Source organism: Clupea harengus, chromosome 6, assembly GCF_900700415.2.
Source record: "Clupea harengus chromosome 6, Ch_v2.0.2, whole genome shotgun sequence".
NCBI classification, from domain to species: Eukaryota; Metazoa; Chordata; class Actinopteri; order Clupeiformes; family Clupeidae; genus Clupea; species Clupea harengus.
The window spans coordinates 27805722-27823085 of NC_045157.1; the positions used below are offsets into that span (position 1 = coordinate 27805722).

At 45.5% G+C, this 17364-nt stretch overlaps 1 protein-coding gene across 1 annotated transcript in view; it reads right to left on the reverse strand.

Moving 5' to 3' along the window:
• The window catches only part of si:ch211-186j3.6 (neural-cadherin), a 168466-nt gene that overhangs the window by 83961 nt on the left and 67141 nt on the right, over window positions 1–17364 (reverse strand). The window contains exons 8-14 of the mRNA XM_031569628.2: window positions 11326–11498; window positions 8947–9115; window positions 7411–7581; window positions 7075–7247; window positions 6016–6183; window positions 4215–4464; window positions 3069–3196 (exon numbers count right to left, since the gene is read on the reverse strand). Coding sequence (XP_031425488.1) covers window positions 3069–3196; window positions 4215–4464; window positions 6016–6183; window positions 7075–7247; window positions 7411–7581; window positions 8947–9115; window positions 11326–11498 — 1232 coding nt within the window. The remainder of the gene's footprint in view (window positions 1–3068; window positions 3197–4214; window positions 4465–6015; window positions 6184–7074; window positions 7248–7410; window positions 7582–8946; window positions 9116–11325; window positions 11499–17364) is intronic.

The following is a 17364-nucleotide window of genomic DNA, read 5'->3' on the forward strand; positions in this document are numbered from 1 at the left end:
TCTGCCGACAGCAACCAAATCAGCTTCTGAGCTGTATCTTCTGACAACGGGATTGACAAACATGCACATTATATTACATTTATATGACAACATTGGCTTTTTCTTTAGATGGCAGGAATAATAAAATGAATCTCTGTGTAAATAAGCTATCATAGGTAGGTCGTCATACTGTTTAGTTAGCTATGCTAGTAACTTGGCGTTTGCTAATAGCTAACGTTACCCATACTAGCTAGTCTAGCTACTTGCTTTCAATCTCGACAACAGCACAAAATAAGCTAAAGTTGTTAGCTAGCTCACTATGAAACATTTGAGTTAAAATTCAATCGTCAAAAAGTGGATTAAATCACACAGCATGGATTGCTACTTACAGGTAGGGTTGGGGTTGTGATGCCAATGAAGTTACAACTGCCCCACTCTTCAGTATCAAACGCTGAGCAATGCCTGCTCGATATTGTCCCAGGTTTGAGAAACTGTCCAGAGTGAAATGTGCAGAGCACACTAAACACTTTGAATGAATGTTCTTTGAGATCCTGTTAAACATGATAAACATGCCCGTTGACAGCTCAGTCCTGAAAAGCGGTGACATCCTCTTCACAGCCTGGGACAGTACATTTCTGCACATGGTCTGCCATTGTCGTTGTTGTTGCTTAGGTGCCCTGTTCACAATACCTTTAGAGCTGCTGAAGCTGTGCTGATCCATATTAGATTAGATTAGATTCAACTTCATTGTCATTGCACAGAGCAGAAGTAGGCTACTGAGACAACGAAATGCAGTTTAGCATCTAACCAGAAGTGCAAACAAAAGCAGTAAAAGTGCAGAGTATGTGCATATGTAAAGTGGTAATATGTAAATAAATAAGATATGGTATGAAATAAGATATGGAGTATGAACAGTGTTGGTAGAAGACTAGCAGCAATAGAAGAAGTTAGTGCAGATAAGTATATGTAAAGTGCAGGTGTAAGTAGCTACAAGTGATGGTAGTAAATTAAATGAAGAGAAAAATGTGATGAAAATGGTAGTAATGTTATATACAGAGTAAGTTAAGTATGGTATGATATACTGTAAGTACAATGAATAGCCTACACTATGGACAAGATATGTATATAAATAGATATAAATATGAATACACTATAAGAGATAATACAGTAGTAAAAAAATGTTCAGTGCAAATTAGAAAGTGGGTGGGAGTATGTGCAGATTGGGAGCATACATATTAATGAAAAACCACAGTCAGGGTGGGGGTTTGTTGGAATTGGCCCGTTTTACCACCCTCTTTGGCATATATAGGATTTGAATGTGAAAGATGACACAACAGTGTTTGAGATTCATGGTATGTCAGTTCCATATACCAAACTCTCCTTATTTAACTATGCTAAGGTACATTCAGTTTCCCATTCTATGACACCTTTAAAAAAAAAAAACATGATATCCTCAACATGCATATGTAAATTAGGTCTTTGTTTCTAATTAAAATGTTACATAATTATCTGTTGCGTAATTATTAAGATACCAGAAATGAGTTTGGGCTAGAAACAGAAGTCAGAAGAAACAGAAGTGATATCCTCATATAGCTGAAACTGTAGTTGGTACCCTACAATGCTTCTACTTTGAGGAATGAGGGATGGGGGGGGGGGGGGGGGGGGGGCATTAAGCATGTTTGAAATGAGGACTAGGTGTTGTAGACTAGTTTTTTTTAAAGGCCAGTAGAATGCCACACAGTCAGGAGGTTGGAGCAAACTGGATCAGTGTGAGATAGATAAAGATAGATTTTCAGTGTGTCACCCAGGAACTTAGAATAGCTCAGCCCTAGTACCCTACCCGCTTTGTGTGTGAGCCTTTGGTTTTCTGCCTTGATTTAACATCAGATGTGAGTTAAAACACTTCTGAGTTCCAGAGTTGTGAGCAGGTTGTTTTTTTGTCATTTCTATGTTACCAAGGAGAGATGCCGGAATCGTATGAGGGATTGCTTTAAATAAATGTAGTATTCCCATGGTAGTGCAACAGCTATTTTCTCATTTTCACCCATATGTGAACCTCATGAAGGCGTGTCAGCCAATTCTGTTATCAATTGTGTAGAAGTGACGACAATGCAATGTAGTCATGCATCCTCAATAGAGGTTATTTAAAAAATGTGCAGGTATGTTGAATGTTTAATGTAATACAATAGAAATACTGAAAACTGAATGTTTTTTCACTATTTTGTTAAAGATACGAATGAGTTGCTACTATTGCTTAGCTGTAGGTGGGACGTAGCATTTGGTTTACATAAATGTGTTCAGTTTGGTATCTTGTAGGTGGACACTAGAAGAACAGTTTAATGACATTACATAAAAGAATGAACATTATTCTCTGTATATTGTTTTTTCTTTTCATTTTTCAGAAGAAAGGTTTATGATGAGAAAAGATGGTAAACCTGCTTCTGAGAACACCTAACATAAAGGAAAAAGCCTGGCCAGCTCTCATAGGCTTGCCCAAGGCACTATGACTGAATCCAGGTAAATGTGAAGCTTCCCTTGACACATGCTGTGAGTGCATAGGTATATTGTCTATTTGGTCCTGATAGGGCATAGGACATATGTAAATTACAATAATTACTGGACACAGGTATGTAACAATACTATTGGGTTTATGAATGCCAGAGCATTCTGGTTTTAATTGTAACAATTATCGTTATTCACCTGGGTAAGCAGGGATTCAATAACTGTGGAAATCATAGATAAGCTTGACAGTGAAAAGATAAGGCGCTTATGCAAGCTACTGCCTATCCAACAGTCAATTATTTAAGATCAAACAGGAAAGCATGCTGTGAGAGCAAACTGTGCAACATCACACCAATTTATGTTAAACTACCCGCCGTCAACGCAATGCTAATATTATTACACAAAGCAGCTCAGCTCACAGGGATTTACAATCTTTACTAACTTAATCAGCAGAAAGTAGTCCTTAGTCCTAATTCCTTCGTCATTAAGAACTCTGATGTGGTGAGCAAGAACTGATAGCAGCTCATTAAAACATAAGCGTTAGCTGGTTTGCACAGGATGTAAAGTAGCCACCCAGTTTGACTCACTTTTCCATTCAGGCCGAGGTCCAAGTCGTTGGCCGACACCTGCAGCACCAGGGTCCCGATCTCTGCCCCTTCCGTCACAGAGGCCTCGTAGATGGACGAGGTGAAGAAGGGCACGTTGTCGTTGACATCTGTCAGGCAGGAAGTGGGAACACGCAACAGTGATTTTTCATCGTTTGCCTCACTCGTTTTTTTCCCCCCACTGCCTGTCGTCAGCAGGGATTTTAATAAGGTTCTAAGGCCAGTCTCCTCTACTGAATTACAAAAGCTTTTCAGCTGTCACAGCTCTATACACCACTGGGTATCCTTGGCTAAACATTTGTTGACAGTGATGAATAGGAACCTTCCAATGCAGCCACAAGAGACTCGGAGGGACTTCAAAGGCCCCTTATTGACTGAGGAGCTTTTTTTTAATTTTTTTTTTTTAATAAAGCTTTTGGTAGAATCCTTTTCATTCCTCTTTAAGAGTGGGAATGGAAATTATCCCCTGCAAAAGGTTACATACGCTGTCCTTCAATCATTCACCACATGCTCAGCACAACCTTTTCTTTTTAAATGCAAATGCCTGTGAACACGTGACGTGTCACCTCAAATGTGCATGCATTATCAATGTAACACTTTGTCGATGCAACTCATCGAGTGACAAAGTGGGGCGCGAACTTAGAGTGATTCTCCTGGGAATGGAACATCCGAGGTGGTACATCCAACGACAGGTCATTTCAGATCAAACCCCTAATGGGTTGAGTGACTCTAATCTTCATCTATGAATTAAACAGAAAGCCCAAAGCCATTTCAACCCCTTTTTTCAAGCGGCCGACCACATCCACCCCTCACTCCCAGGTCCGTGCACCCTGCAGTGGGCGTCGCGGCAGCCCAGATTAAGAAGAGTATATGTGAGGTCAATGAGTGAAGAGCAGACAGATTAATTATTCCAATTCCAATGCTTTTGAAGAACCATCAGGAGTTAGTTTAAAAGCATCTGGGAGAGAGATGCACTTCAAGAGTTGGAAAAGTGGAGAACGAACTGACTAATTAACAATGGTATTTCATGACATATAGAGGCACATTACTCCTCTGGGTGATATGGTGTTATTAAGTAGGCCAAAGTTTTCTTGGGGGAAGGAAAGAAGGAAAGAATATGGCCGTTACCTGTGACATTGACGTAGACTGTGGTGAAGGCAGCGAGGGGCACGGCGGCGACATTCTGAGCACGCAGACGCAGGATGAAGTGGCGAGTGGCCTCGTAGTCCAGAGGCTCAGCGACCAGGATGGAGGCCGAGCCGTCCTCACGGTTGGGCGTCAGGTAGAAGCGCACGGGCATGTTGGTCTCCGGCACCATCCCATCTTCCAGGTTATAAGTCACCCTGGGATCGCCCAGCAGGGAGGTGGCTTTGACTGTCTGCAGTTTTCAGACAAGGAGAGGAGACCGTCTAAATACAGACTGGAGCAGCCTGAAGCACAAGCAATCTAAATGCATATTTGCGAGCAGAACCGCAGACTAAATGTGGTACAAATTACCAGCAGTGGAATACAATAATTGTTATGGAAGCGCTCGTAACAACATTTCAAATTAAATAAATTGAATTGCGTACTTGGTTCAAAATAAATACAGCTCTTTGGCTTTGTGTGGTCAAACATGCATATTCATTATAGGTCATTGCGTGTGCAAACACATTGGCAGCAAGGCAGGCAGTTAGACAGGAAGTAAACCTCCCTCCTAATCATCCATCCTCGCTTCAAAAACAAGCAAAGCAAACATCTCCTTGCCCTATCAATTAAAAATGGAGACGAGCTCCATTACATCCCCAAGCTTACAAGAAAATAAACATTTTTACAGCAGATCCATGGAAGTCACTCCATCTGTGCATCCATGAAATCTTCCTCCATCCTTCTACCAGGCTTCTCTCCCTCCTTAAATAAAATATTCGTCTGCATTTTTAATAGCCTTAATAGCCCATAAAGGATCCACAGATACTCTGGCAAATTAATTTCCGATGCCTTCAATCCTAAAGCAGAGTAGTTTAAAAAGAAAGATGTGGGGAGTGGGGGGGGGGATGCAGAGTAAATGGACATTAATAAACCAGGGCCAGTGATTGGCCAACCCTCTACCCTGGTGGATGAAGCTAGACACCCAGCTAGATGGGGAGAAGTGGGCTGGGATGAGAGGTCTGGTGGGAACGGGCTGTCTGAACAGAGAGGGGCTATCCCAGGACACGAGGAAGAGACGTGGAGGGTTAGACTAAAAGGGAGTTCTCAGAATGCCCAGGCCACCTTCCTGCAACTTAACTGTGAAAGCCTAGACATCTGCATGCACATGATCACAATCACATGCATACATCATCTCCCAGGCCAAGTCTGAAACAGAGACATTCAGCACAGAAGAGCAAAACAAAGCTGTTTCACACTACAGTTCCCATAAAGGGTTAACCCACGGTAGACTCGTGGTGATCTATGTGGAGGTCTTGGGGAATAGGACATCCAGAGCTGTGTAATGTATCCAGCACCTCATGGACAAAATGACAGGGTAAACACATTGGACAAGCATCCCGCCATGAAATGTCAGCATGTTTTTAAATTGCTATTTTTATTCACAATCACACGTGGCCTTATGGAGTGCTTGGACCACACAAATAATGGGTATAGAGACGGCGCTGGGGCTCCGTGCGTGTTTGTAATGGCCAAGTAATCCACAGTAAGAACCGGAAGGTTGTCAGTTCAAACTCCAGACGGGATTTGTTCAAGGCACTTAACCGAAATTGCTTTTGCTAAATGTCCTCCCATAAAATCGGGCCATATGCAATTCGCTCTGAACAAGATCATGAGCTAAATATTACTCCAAGTATGTGGCCTCTGGCAGCAATAAGGCTGTGCTGTAAAGGAACCTGTCCTGTAATTAAAAAAAGAAGTAGTTACTCAGACAGCTGATGTGTTGGCCGGGCGGAGTACGTACCACTACAGGTGTGTCCCTCACGGTGTTCTCCGGTATGACCACCTCGTAACTGTCCCTCTCCCACTGGGGTGGCTGGTTCTTCACGTTGGTGATGGTGACCGCCAGCTCCACTGAGCTGCTTCGGTTTCCCCCATCCGTGGCGAAAATCTGCCTGCTGATGTAGGATCTCTGGAACGAGAAGAAAATGTCATCAGGTTTTTCTTTTTCCCTTCAGCACTTTGTGTGTGTTTGTGGATGTGTGTGTGTTTGTGGATGTGTGTGTGTGTGTGTTTGTGCGTGTAATACATTTTTCCTCTTTGGCACCTTACAAGCACTAATGTCATAGTGACACACCGTCTGCTGGTTTAAACGGTTTGCAGCAGAACTGTACACAAGGGCTTAGGTCCAACCCAGACACCAGCGCCTGGCTGCCTCACGGCCTCTCCAATTACTCTAAGGCACAACTGTCCCGCCCATTCTGGGCTCCTTGTCGCCATGGCAACAGCCTCACTGGGTCTGCGTGGTAAACATGTCTTTGGATAATCGTCATGCAGATTGTACATATTGCCCAAATTTGGCACCCACATGACAATATTCAACAGTCAGACACACAAAGTACAGCCAACAGCATCCCACGCTGTTACACACAGCGCAGCCAGGAGGCAAACTTACATGCTAGACATGTGTATTTAAAATAAATGGAAAAGAACGGCACTTAGCCGGTACCGTGACCATTAGGTAACCGAGTACATGTGGGAGTCACAGTTGTAGGTGTAGGAAGGCACCCTGTGTGCTATGACTCACACGTGACAATATATGTTTTCTCAGTGTGGTCCTGACTGACAGTGGGACATGTGTGGGTCCCCGATCATGCTGGTCTAATGATGAGTCAGTTCTGACCCAGATGGAACTGTGCACGAATGGAATGGAAGATGGAACTGAATGAAAATGCTCTTTTTACTGCCTCAGCTGCTTTGTCAAGTGTCCCTCTCCTGTCCCACTCCTCTTGTTCCTTTTTTTTTTTTTTCTAAGAGAAGGATGTTGACGTGTCCTGCGCTGTGGTTCTGGTGAGGTACCGACCTGGGAGATGGGCTGTTTGACGTAGACCCAGCCAGTGACCAGGTTCACCTGCAGGTACTCGGGCTGCTCTTTGGACATGGAGTAGGTGATGGCGGCGTTGGAGCCGGAGTCATCGTCGTGGGCAGCCACACGCAGGAAACTGGTGCCAATCATGGTGTCCTCTCGCAGGAAGTCTATGGAGTGAGTGTACATGCAACAAGGTCAACGCGGCACACTAATATTGGGGAGCCACAATGTTTATTAGCAGGTATATGTGTGTGTGTGTGTAAGTGCAGTGGCATGTGTGGGCTGTGTCTGTGTGTCTGTGTATATTTTTGTGTTTTTTCATGAACTCACATTCATATCGGAGGTTCTCAAACTTGGGGCTGTTATCGTTCTCATCAAGGATGAGGATGTTGAGCTGGCAGATTCCAATAAGGGGGTTTGCAGCCTGGTCGGTGGCCGTCACCGTCACGGCATATTCTCTCTGTTGCTCCCGGTCGAACTTCCTCGCCGTGACGATCACACCTGAGATCAAATCATTTCCCAGGTTATCGATCAGCGCTCTGGTCTCTGGCACAAAACAAAGCCGCCACCGCCGCCGGTGCACCGCAGTCCGCCGTGCGGCTGTGATCTGTGATTCTGATGCATCAGTCAGAGCTCTGTGGCACATGCCTCCAACCGGGCCTTTCACCGCTGCGATGACGATGTTTTTTCATACATATATATTATCATTTCAAAAAAAGAAATTGAAGTTATATGTAGGGAAGTTATAACAATGTACCACCTGAGTCTATGACCAACCACCCTTTCCTTTGTTCCTCTCTTTTATGTTTTTTTCCCCTCAATTCTTTAAAAGCTCGCTGATTGATGGTAAGTGAATACTAATATTTTGCTAAGTGATTCATTTTCAAGAGGACGGAAGAACACCTCTTAAACGCTGTCCCTTTCTTTTATTGTATGATGATTGCCGACACATTTCTGAAAGGGTGTGATTAAAGTGAATTAGATTGAGCTTTGAAAATTAGCAGATCTCTTCAAAGCATGAACTTCACCACGTGAAAAAACAGAGGAAAAGTGGGAAGAGAAGGTGGCAAGATCAGTAGGGAGAGAGAGACAGACAGACAGACAGAGAGCAAGACACACACACACACACACAGCGAGAGAGAGAGAGCCAGCACTGGAGTTGTCCTCTGGAAATGAAAGTGAATCTTATTCCAACAGAAAAAAAAGAGAGAGAGAGCGAGAGAGAGAAAGAGAATGGGAGGAAAACAACTTCAGACAGATTACCCCAGCCACACAGTGGAAGGGTAATGGATAGCCTAATCACGGTTATCATCTAACCCTAGATAAGCTACTCCATCCATTCCTGAGATTTCTGGTGCATCTCACAAATGGACACAAGACCCCATGGTAATACATAGAGAAGCCCATGTTTGAATTTTATAATGAACAGCATTGCAGTGGTAGCCATCTTCATTTCTGCAGTCCTGGCATATAGGTATTCTTTTTTTTTCAGGGCCACCTTCCAATAAAGCACTAATTAATGTGTAGAAATCCAAGTGAGAGTTCTACCATATTTATAGCCCACCAACACTAAGTACATGAAGAGCTGGCAACAGAGAGCAACCATGGCCTCACAGGAGTTCCTTTGCTGAACAGCAAGACAATATTATGCACTCCCTCGCGAGGCACTCTGCCATATTAGAGTCGTCACAACTACACCAACTATGTCTTACTCTACCACATCACCAAAACGGAATGAATATCTACATATCAGACTGTCCACATTGCTAAATGAGTAGTCTGCCTGATGCTGCCGGTGACAGACCACAGTAGCTGCTTGAAGAGGTATGGCTATTTGTTTGCAGCGCGTCCGTGCTGATGGAGTACCTGTGTCTGGGTCGATATTGAAAGCGGGGATGGTGCTGTCCCTGTGCATGAAGCCATACGTCACTTTCCCATTGGCTCCCTCATCTGCGTCCACTGCGTGCACCTGGACGACAAATGTCCCCGCGGGCTGGTTCTCCAGAACGGAAGTCCGCTCCTTATACTGCTGACACTGTGGACGGAGCGAGAGGCAGAGTAGATGGGAGAGAAGAGGAAAGATAGCATAGAAGGAAAGTGAGGGGGAGAGAGGGAGGCAGAGAGGAAAGCTGATTAGACTGCACACCAAGAAGGAACTGAGAGCCGTTATTGTCTGAAGTAATGTGGTCCATTTTAAAAAGTAGTAGGGGAGAGCTGTGGAAGACATGAGGATTAGAATAGACAATATAAGAAACGTTTGAGAGGGAGAGGGAGGGGGAAGAGTGGAGAGGATGAGTGTGTGGTGGGCCGGTGGAGAAGGAGGGAGGGTGCATGTGTGAGAGCGCAAAGGGAGGGATACAGAAGCAGAGGAAAAAATCTATGTAATCCTGCTATATTTTGCACATCTGTTTTTTATAATTGAAGAGGCCTTGAATCGATTCCACCCAAGTGGATGAGGAGCGAAGAAGCAAGAAAAGCTGAGAGATAACTGGGCCATCCTCTGGTACCCATATATAAACTACCTTCATCCTCATCTTCATCTATAGGAGTGTGTGTGTTTGTGTGTGTGTGAGAGAGAGAGACAAAAAAGGCTGAGGAAAGGGGAAAAATGGGATTAAAATACATGAATTAAAAACCTCCCCAACTCCCCAGGTCATGCAGCTTTTAAGAGGATCTCAGAAGACATTGAGACAATTGCAAAAAATAAAACAGGAAAACTAAATTCCCAATGCATGGTTACTTCTGACATCTAATTAAGGACAAGAGGCTTCTTTTCCGCCATCCCTATTCGTCCTCCAGCTACCACCCCCCCCCCCCCCCCCCCCCCCCCCTCCCTCAGCCATCAGACAGACCCTACTAAACCCATGCAGCCAATTCCGAGGTCAGACACTCATCCTGCAAGCTAATGCCCCAAGAGGACGCTGGGAGATGAAAGACACCTTTGGCAGATCCAAAAATCCCCAGCACTCCCCCACCCATACCAATACAAGTACACAAGTAAACACACACACACACACACACACACACACACACACACAAAAAGGCACTGCTGCCTGCCCCTTGCTCGGAACTTTCCGGACCCTGGCTCTAGCACACACAGGGCTGGGGCTCGGGAGACAACTCTCCTCTTAGGAAGGAGCGAGTCACTGATGTTCACAAATCCACAGAAACGGTCTGACTCTCAGCCAAACACACAAAACCTGAGGGGATGAGGAAGTGGAGAGGGGGAGGAGAGGAGGGCGAAAACTTCACATGAAAGCCTCCCGCTCTCTGCCTGCTGGGCTCCCAACTACTCCCTTACTGAGCAGGGAGAGAGGCACAGCGATGCACAGAGAGACACATGCCAAGATACAGGTCACGAGAGATGCATTGAAAAGGGCACACCCAAACAACAATGTAGAGAAGATACTCCATGGGTAGTTGGTGTACCAGAGCTGCAGGTGTCGTCTTCACTCGAAACTTAAGTAAACAACTTCAGATAGCCCCAGTTCCAGGAAGCTGAAGAGGAGCTGAAAAAAAAGCCAGCCACCTCCTTTTGAAAGAGTCTGACCTTGCGTAAAATGAGGCTAAATCGCATTTACCTCCAAGCCACACAGTTGAGATGCGGCTCTATAGACAAAAGGAGTGGGGGTGAGATCTGCCAAGAGGCAAGCTCCGTGGCACACAAACCCCCCAGAGGTGAAGACAAAAGGGGGGGAGAGAGAAGAGCCTGCCAAGCTCCAGACTTCCCAAATATCTCTGGGGTTAAGCTCATCTCATTTTAAATTGAGACATCGGCAGAACGCAGGTAGGCCCATGATGATTCGGCAGATATTTCAAACGCTTAATTAAAAAAACCCTTAGATGATCTAGAAATAGAGCAGCCGGGCTGGCTAATAACTCCTCTAGAGGATAGAGGGAGAGCAGGAGGGGGGGGGGGGGGGAGGTGAAGAAGGGAGGCAAAAAGTAAGCGAGAGAGAAAGATGAAGAGAAGATAGGGGAGAGGTAAACAGGCCGAGAGCATATTTGTAGATGGGGAGGGGGTGATGGGTTGAGATGGAAAAGTAGACATGCTTAATGAATCTCTAGATATGTGAACACAGGGATTCTTAACCCAAAAATGCTCATATGAAACGAAAAGAAAGGAAGAATACAGAAAGAAAGACTGAAATATTGGCAGAGAGACAGAAAAGATGCAAAGGAAAACACGACCCAATTCATCATCACGGACCAGCATGGGGCAGACACGAGGTGAGGAGGGCACACCTGCTCGAAGACAGGCTTGTTGTTGTTAACATCGTCGACACCAACGATGACCTGCGCCGTGGTGGACAAGGGCTGTGGACCTCCGGAGGCGTTGTCATCCGTTGCCGTGACGTTCAGCACATATTCCACTCCCTGCAGTCTCGGCGGCGGGTTGGAGCGGAGGCGGATCAAACCTGCGTAGACCAATAAGAAGTCTTTATTCCAGTGGTGCGTTAAACACTTCGGCTGCATCTATTCATCTAGCAGGGCAATCTGAAGGTCTATCGCGGTTTCAGCCCATGTAGGTGTACAGTACAACAGCTTTGTTTTCTGAGCAAAAGACAGAGAACATTCGGACACCTATTCACAAGTCATTTCTGAAGCAGTGCACAGAATTAGATGGTTTATAGTACTTAAAAAGAGAGGTAGATATGAATATATGCATTTTTCTATGGTTAGACGCCTTTGCCCACAGCTTCATGGCCTTGGAACAAGCTGCCCTGCTGAAGGCTCGTGAGGGGATGAATGTAAAGGCCTGTGAATGTCACAAAGCCACTGATGGCAAGAACAGTACCATTATGAGAATCTGCAGCACAGCTGTGGACATGAGCATAGATGTTTGCCTTGTGATTAACCGGACGATTTTTCACAATACACAAACCACTGACGATGCTGCCTAGAGATCGAGTGCTGTGTGTAGGCAGAGCCTTATTGGGAATGTATCTTTTCATTCTGCTGCTTTTTCCTTCCAAACGTTCGAGCTCACATGCTTGTTCTTCCATTCTTTTTTCATTTCTTTCTGTTTCTATGTGCATCCTGTCGCTGCTGTACCTGTGAACTCATTCCCATCGCCCCTGTGTCCCCACAGTCTGACTGACTGACTGACTGACTGACTGACTGAGTGGGCTCCTCATTCAAAGTGCTTGTCTGTCGTGCTAATGGCTCAAAGGCTAGCCCCCCTCCTGTCCCCTCAGCGCCACGGCAACACATGGTGACAGTGCTCCATCTGTGGCCCCGGGCTCTCCCCCCTAATGATCATGACCCTCTCCTCTCCCGGGGGTCTGTGAGAGTGAATGAGTATGTATGTTTGTGTTGTATTTGTGTGTGTGTGAGTGAGTGAGTGAGTGTGTGTGTGTGTGTGTGTATGCATACTCTCTAAAGGAGAGTGTGGGCGGCCAATTTCTATCCCTCACATACACTCCCCGTCTTGGTGACATTTCCATTTCCATTTGAAGCGAGTGTGAGTAAGTATGTGACTATACAGGTGTGGGCGTGTATGTGTGCGTTTCACAGCAGTGTGTGCGTGTGCGTGTGAGTGTGTGTGTGTGTGAGTGAGTGGGTGTGGACGACTGGGCAGCAGAACTGCTTAACAAGCCGCTTCTCATTTGCAGAGACAGAGGTAGCCAGGAGGCAGGGGGTGAGCCAGCCGACACCGGGAGGGGGGCTTGGATGGGGCAGAGGGATGCATTTCCCCCACCCCCCCTGGGCAGCTATGCTCTGTCTGCCCAATCACTGGGGGCCAACATGAAAGAGCCCTCCAGGAGCAGAGGTGCCCACACACACACACACACACACACACACACACACACACACACACACACACACAGAGGCAGAGGTGTCCAGTCCCTCTGAACTGAGCCGTACCCACACTGCTTGGGGGTATGAAGGTATGTGGATGGCAGGGAGAACATGAGATCGATTCCAATTCCAATCTGTTCCAGAACCTTCCCATCTGCTGGTGTCAGGGGATGGAGAGGACAGAGAGGACCAGAGGGTGGGGGAAGAGAGGGCTGCAGGGAGGGGGTGATATCGCAGGAGGATGGGGTGACTGTGAGAACGCACTGGGAGGGAGGGAGGGAGGGACAGAGGGAGGGAGGGAGGGAGGGAAGGAGGGAGGGAGGGGGCTGAGATTGAGGATAGCTTCAGCACAGAAGGGTTTCATCACACACAAACACAACACTGGTGCTACATTCACACAGATGAGGTGTCATTCAATGTGTTCAATCCAGCTGCACAAGACTGTCATATATCTATGAGTGCCCACACACACGCACACGAACACACACACACACATATACAAACTAACATATACAGAACAATCAGGGAATAAAAGATGCTCTAATCCAATTCCTTGCAGCAGACTGCTAAAAGACAGACTCATTCACAGGAAAATGGTGACGGTTAGTTAGTAGAATGGAATCTCCTTTCCGCATATCCTTTCCTGCCCAACAGTTTGGTGTATGATGTCGTTCTTTATTTGGGCCTCTCTCACAGTGGAGGACCAGCTGCTTCCATCTCCAGTCCTATAGACTAGTCCCTAGACTTGGACTCAGTTTCCATCTCCAGTCCTATACTCCCTAGACTTGGGCTCAGTTTCTGGAGCATCTCCAGTCCTATACTCCCTAGACTTGGACTCAGTTTCTGGAGCATCTCCAGTCCTATACTCCCTAGACTTGGACTCAGTTTCTGGAGCATCTCCAGTCCTATACTCCCTAGACTTGGACTCAGTTTCTGGAGCATCTCCAGTCCTATACTCCCTAGACTTGGACTCAGTTTCTGGAGCATCTCCAGTCCTATACTCCCTAGACTTGGACTCAGTTTCCATCTCCAGTCCTATACTCCCTAGACTTGGACTCAGTTTCTGGAGCATCTCCAGTCCTATACTCCCTAGACTTGGACTCAGTTTCTGGAGGTGGTGTGGTGTTGTTGTTGTTGTCGTTGTTGTTGTTGTCGTTGTTGTTGTTGTTGTTGTTGTATTGGTTTCAACTGATCCATAAAACATTTCATAGTCATGGCTCTTATTTTCTTAAGTCAACTTAGCACAGAGCCCATATGGAAAAAATTTATATACAGTATGTTCATTTTGATATAGTGTATACCAGGGGTTTTCAACTGGTTTTGTCCCAGGGACCACCATTCTGACCAGAAAGTAATCCGCGGCCCACTGATGTGCCAGTGATTCCCAAAACATTTTACAGTCCCGTACCCTTCTTTTTCACGTTTGTAGCCGCCGCCACGCCCCCTCCCCCCGCACACATATTCTGCCTATAATACTTTTCTTCACTGAATATGGGTGTACATCAGTATTTTGGGCAATGCGATTTGGCTATGCAGACATAAATATGTCGGCGGGCCCAGGTATATTTAAAACCCCTGGTTGAAAACCCCTGGTGTATACGATAACGGTGTGTTAACGCACATAATTCTGGCCCCTTTTACTGTATATACAGTAACATAGAAAAATATTTGTATAAATCACCTACCTTGCGTGTTGAAGAGCATTATGCCCTTTTAGTATGAAATGCATACACAAGCTCTTTACCAGAGATTGATCATGCAGGTATTGTACTGTATATGACAAGTGTGATTCTTATATGCCTTTACAGACCTTTTCCATATGGGAGTATCCTTGTATGCCTCATAGTATGTGAAAAAGGACCTGGTGGACAAAACAGTTACGGAACAAGACTGGATTTCATGCTGTGGTTTAATGACACTTATGGTGACCGACAACACTGATAACACTGCCCTTTCAGCTGGATATGGTGCTCCTATATCTGAGGCAGGCTTTAGAGCCATGCAAAAGAGTGGCGATAACCAATACTTAGTAAACCTGAACCTCTATTGTCAGCCACTCTCATTTGTGTAGTCAGTCATTGGAACCGTCGGCCTTGGTGTCGGTGCCATGGAGTTGGATTTTTAATCGAGGTGTGTGCACAGGCACACAAACAAGCACCCCCGCCCACACACTCACACACACACACACACACACACACACACACACACACACACACACACACACACACACACACACTCTCTCTCTCTCTCTCTCTCTCTCTCTCTCTCTCTCTCTCTAGATAATCACAAATAAAAGAGAAAAACAATCCTTCTGTAAACCTTAATATGAACTATACCAAAATATTAGTTTGTGTATCCTCCCAAATATATAACGAAAGCAATAGCTTTAATTTTCACCTTTCCTGGGATTTATTTGTTTGGATAAAAAAAAAAAGAAAAAGATTGCCTTATAATTCAGAATGCATCAAAATGTAATCTTTTCAACATCAGTCTGTTGTTATTTCCTTGGCAAGAGATAACTGAACAAGTACAACACAACAGTATGATTATTCAGATAATCAAATGTACAAACAAATTTGTATCTTGGATTTTTGACAGGATTAGACAGATTATGAATCTGTTTATATAGTACATTCTAGTTTAGATTGTGTGTGTGTGTGGGGGGGGGTTGTTCTGATGTTGAGATGCTTGTGAAATATGCGTGTGGATGTGTTTGAAGATGTGTATGTGTGTGTGTGGATTCTGAGGTTGAGATGCCTGTACAATATCGGTGTGGATGTGTGAGATGTGTGTTTGAATGTGTGTGTGTGTGTGTGTGTGTGTGTGTGTGTGTGTGTGTGTGTGTGTGTGTTCCTGCATGTACGCGTGTGCGTGTGTGTACACACGGGTGCACCAGGACGGCGGGTCACCCTGAGGAGCGTGGCACGCGTAAGGCGTAAGGCCAGCACATATCAAAGCACATCAAAGATGGAGGGGAAGTTTCTCCGGGCACCCAATGAGCAGCCGTCGCTTCACATGAGGGCCACTGGGCCTCTCCCTGCGCCAGCTCACATCAGCATCTACCCCCCCCCCCCAAAAAAACACCACTAGATTGAGAGAGAGGGAGAGAGCGATGGAGGGAAACTGTATTAGCCCAGGGAAGGAGGGAGTGGGGGTAGCGTGGGGGCAGCGGAACCCAGGCAGTGTTATATAAAACCCACAAACAGCAACCATGCAGAAACCCATCACCTCCGCTCAAAACAAGACAAGGGCTGGCACGCCCCGCCGTAGACGCAGACATGTGAGCGTGTCGTCGGGAAGCGCATATCAGACAATGCAAATACCGAACGCGTGTTGTCGGAGAAATCTCTGTCCAAACAACGCCTGTCCCATTTATTCCCCCGCCGCCTTGCCGGGGGAAACATCCCACATTAAAGATAATGGAAACTCTTCTCCTTGAAGTAGTCGCAGGCGAAGAACAAGAGAGTGTCGTAATAATAATAAAAAAAAAAAACAGAAAAAGGTGATTGGAGCGATGACAGGCGGAGCGGAGCGGCGTGGAGATGATGTAGCTGATTATCGGCGCAAACATTTCCTCGCCGCCGCTGTAAATACGTCCCTCATGCGACGGCTGCCGGAGGGCTATTTATGTGTTTAATACAAAAAGGGGGTGATCATCTTATTGACTATGCCATTTGAATTCTTAAAACAGCATTAAATCAGACGAGGCGCTTCCCCCCATGTATGTGTGTGTGTGTGTGAGTTACCGTCAAATTAAATGCTGGCCTAGTGATGGTCCCCTCCGCTCTCTAAAGGGAGAGATCAGGCGGCGGAGAAGAGAAAAAAAACACTAATGAATGATTGAGTGACTTTCAGGTGAGTGGGAAAGATCTGAGAATTCATGGATAGTGGGGGTAATAAAGACAGCCTTTGATCTTGGAGAGGGAAAACAGATGAGAAAGCCAGGGACAGAGAGATAAGAGGAGAAAGGGAAAAAGAGCGAGAAAAACAGGAGAAAATAAAGGGAAAAGAATAGAACTCTTTCTTGGAAATTCAGACAGTTGTGAGGTGTGTGAGTGCGTGCGCCATGGGAAGCTGAAATGAAACAGCAGCCATCTTTCACCATTTCCAGAAGCATAAGTCAGTCTCGGAAAACATGGTTTCACGGGGAGGATATCATATCATATCATCAATATCATTGCTAGACATGTTTGACAAGGCAACACATCAGTCTGGCGAGGGAGGGAGGCATCTGAAATATAGATACTTCAGAACTTTCAGTGTCTGCACTTTTGGCTGTCAAAACTATTTCAAGACCCACTGCCATATTTACGATGAAGACCTTGAAAGTATATAGCCAATGAACTCTTCACCAAGTCCTCTACATATGGTCAACGTGGCCTGCCAGACATCAGGTTATGTATAAATCTTTGCAAAGAAAGAATGAATGTAAAATGTAAAAGTAATATGTATAAGAGAGAGAGGTATCTTGTGTGAAAGAAG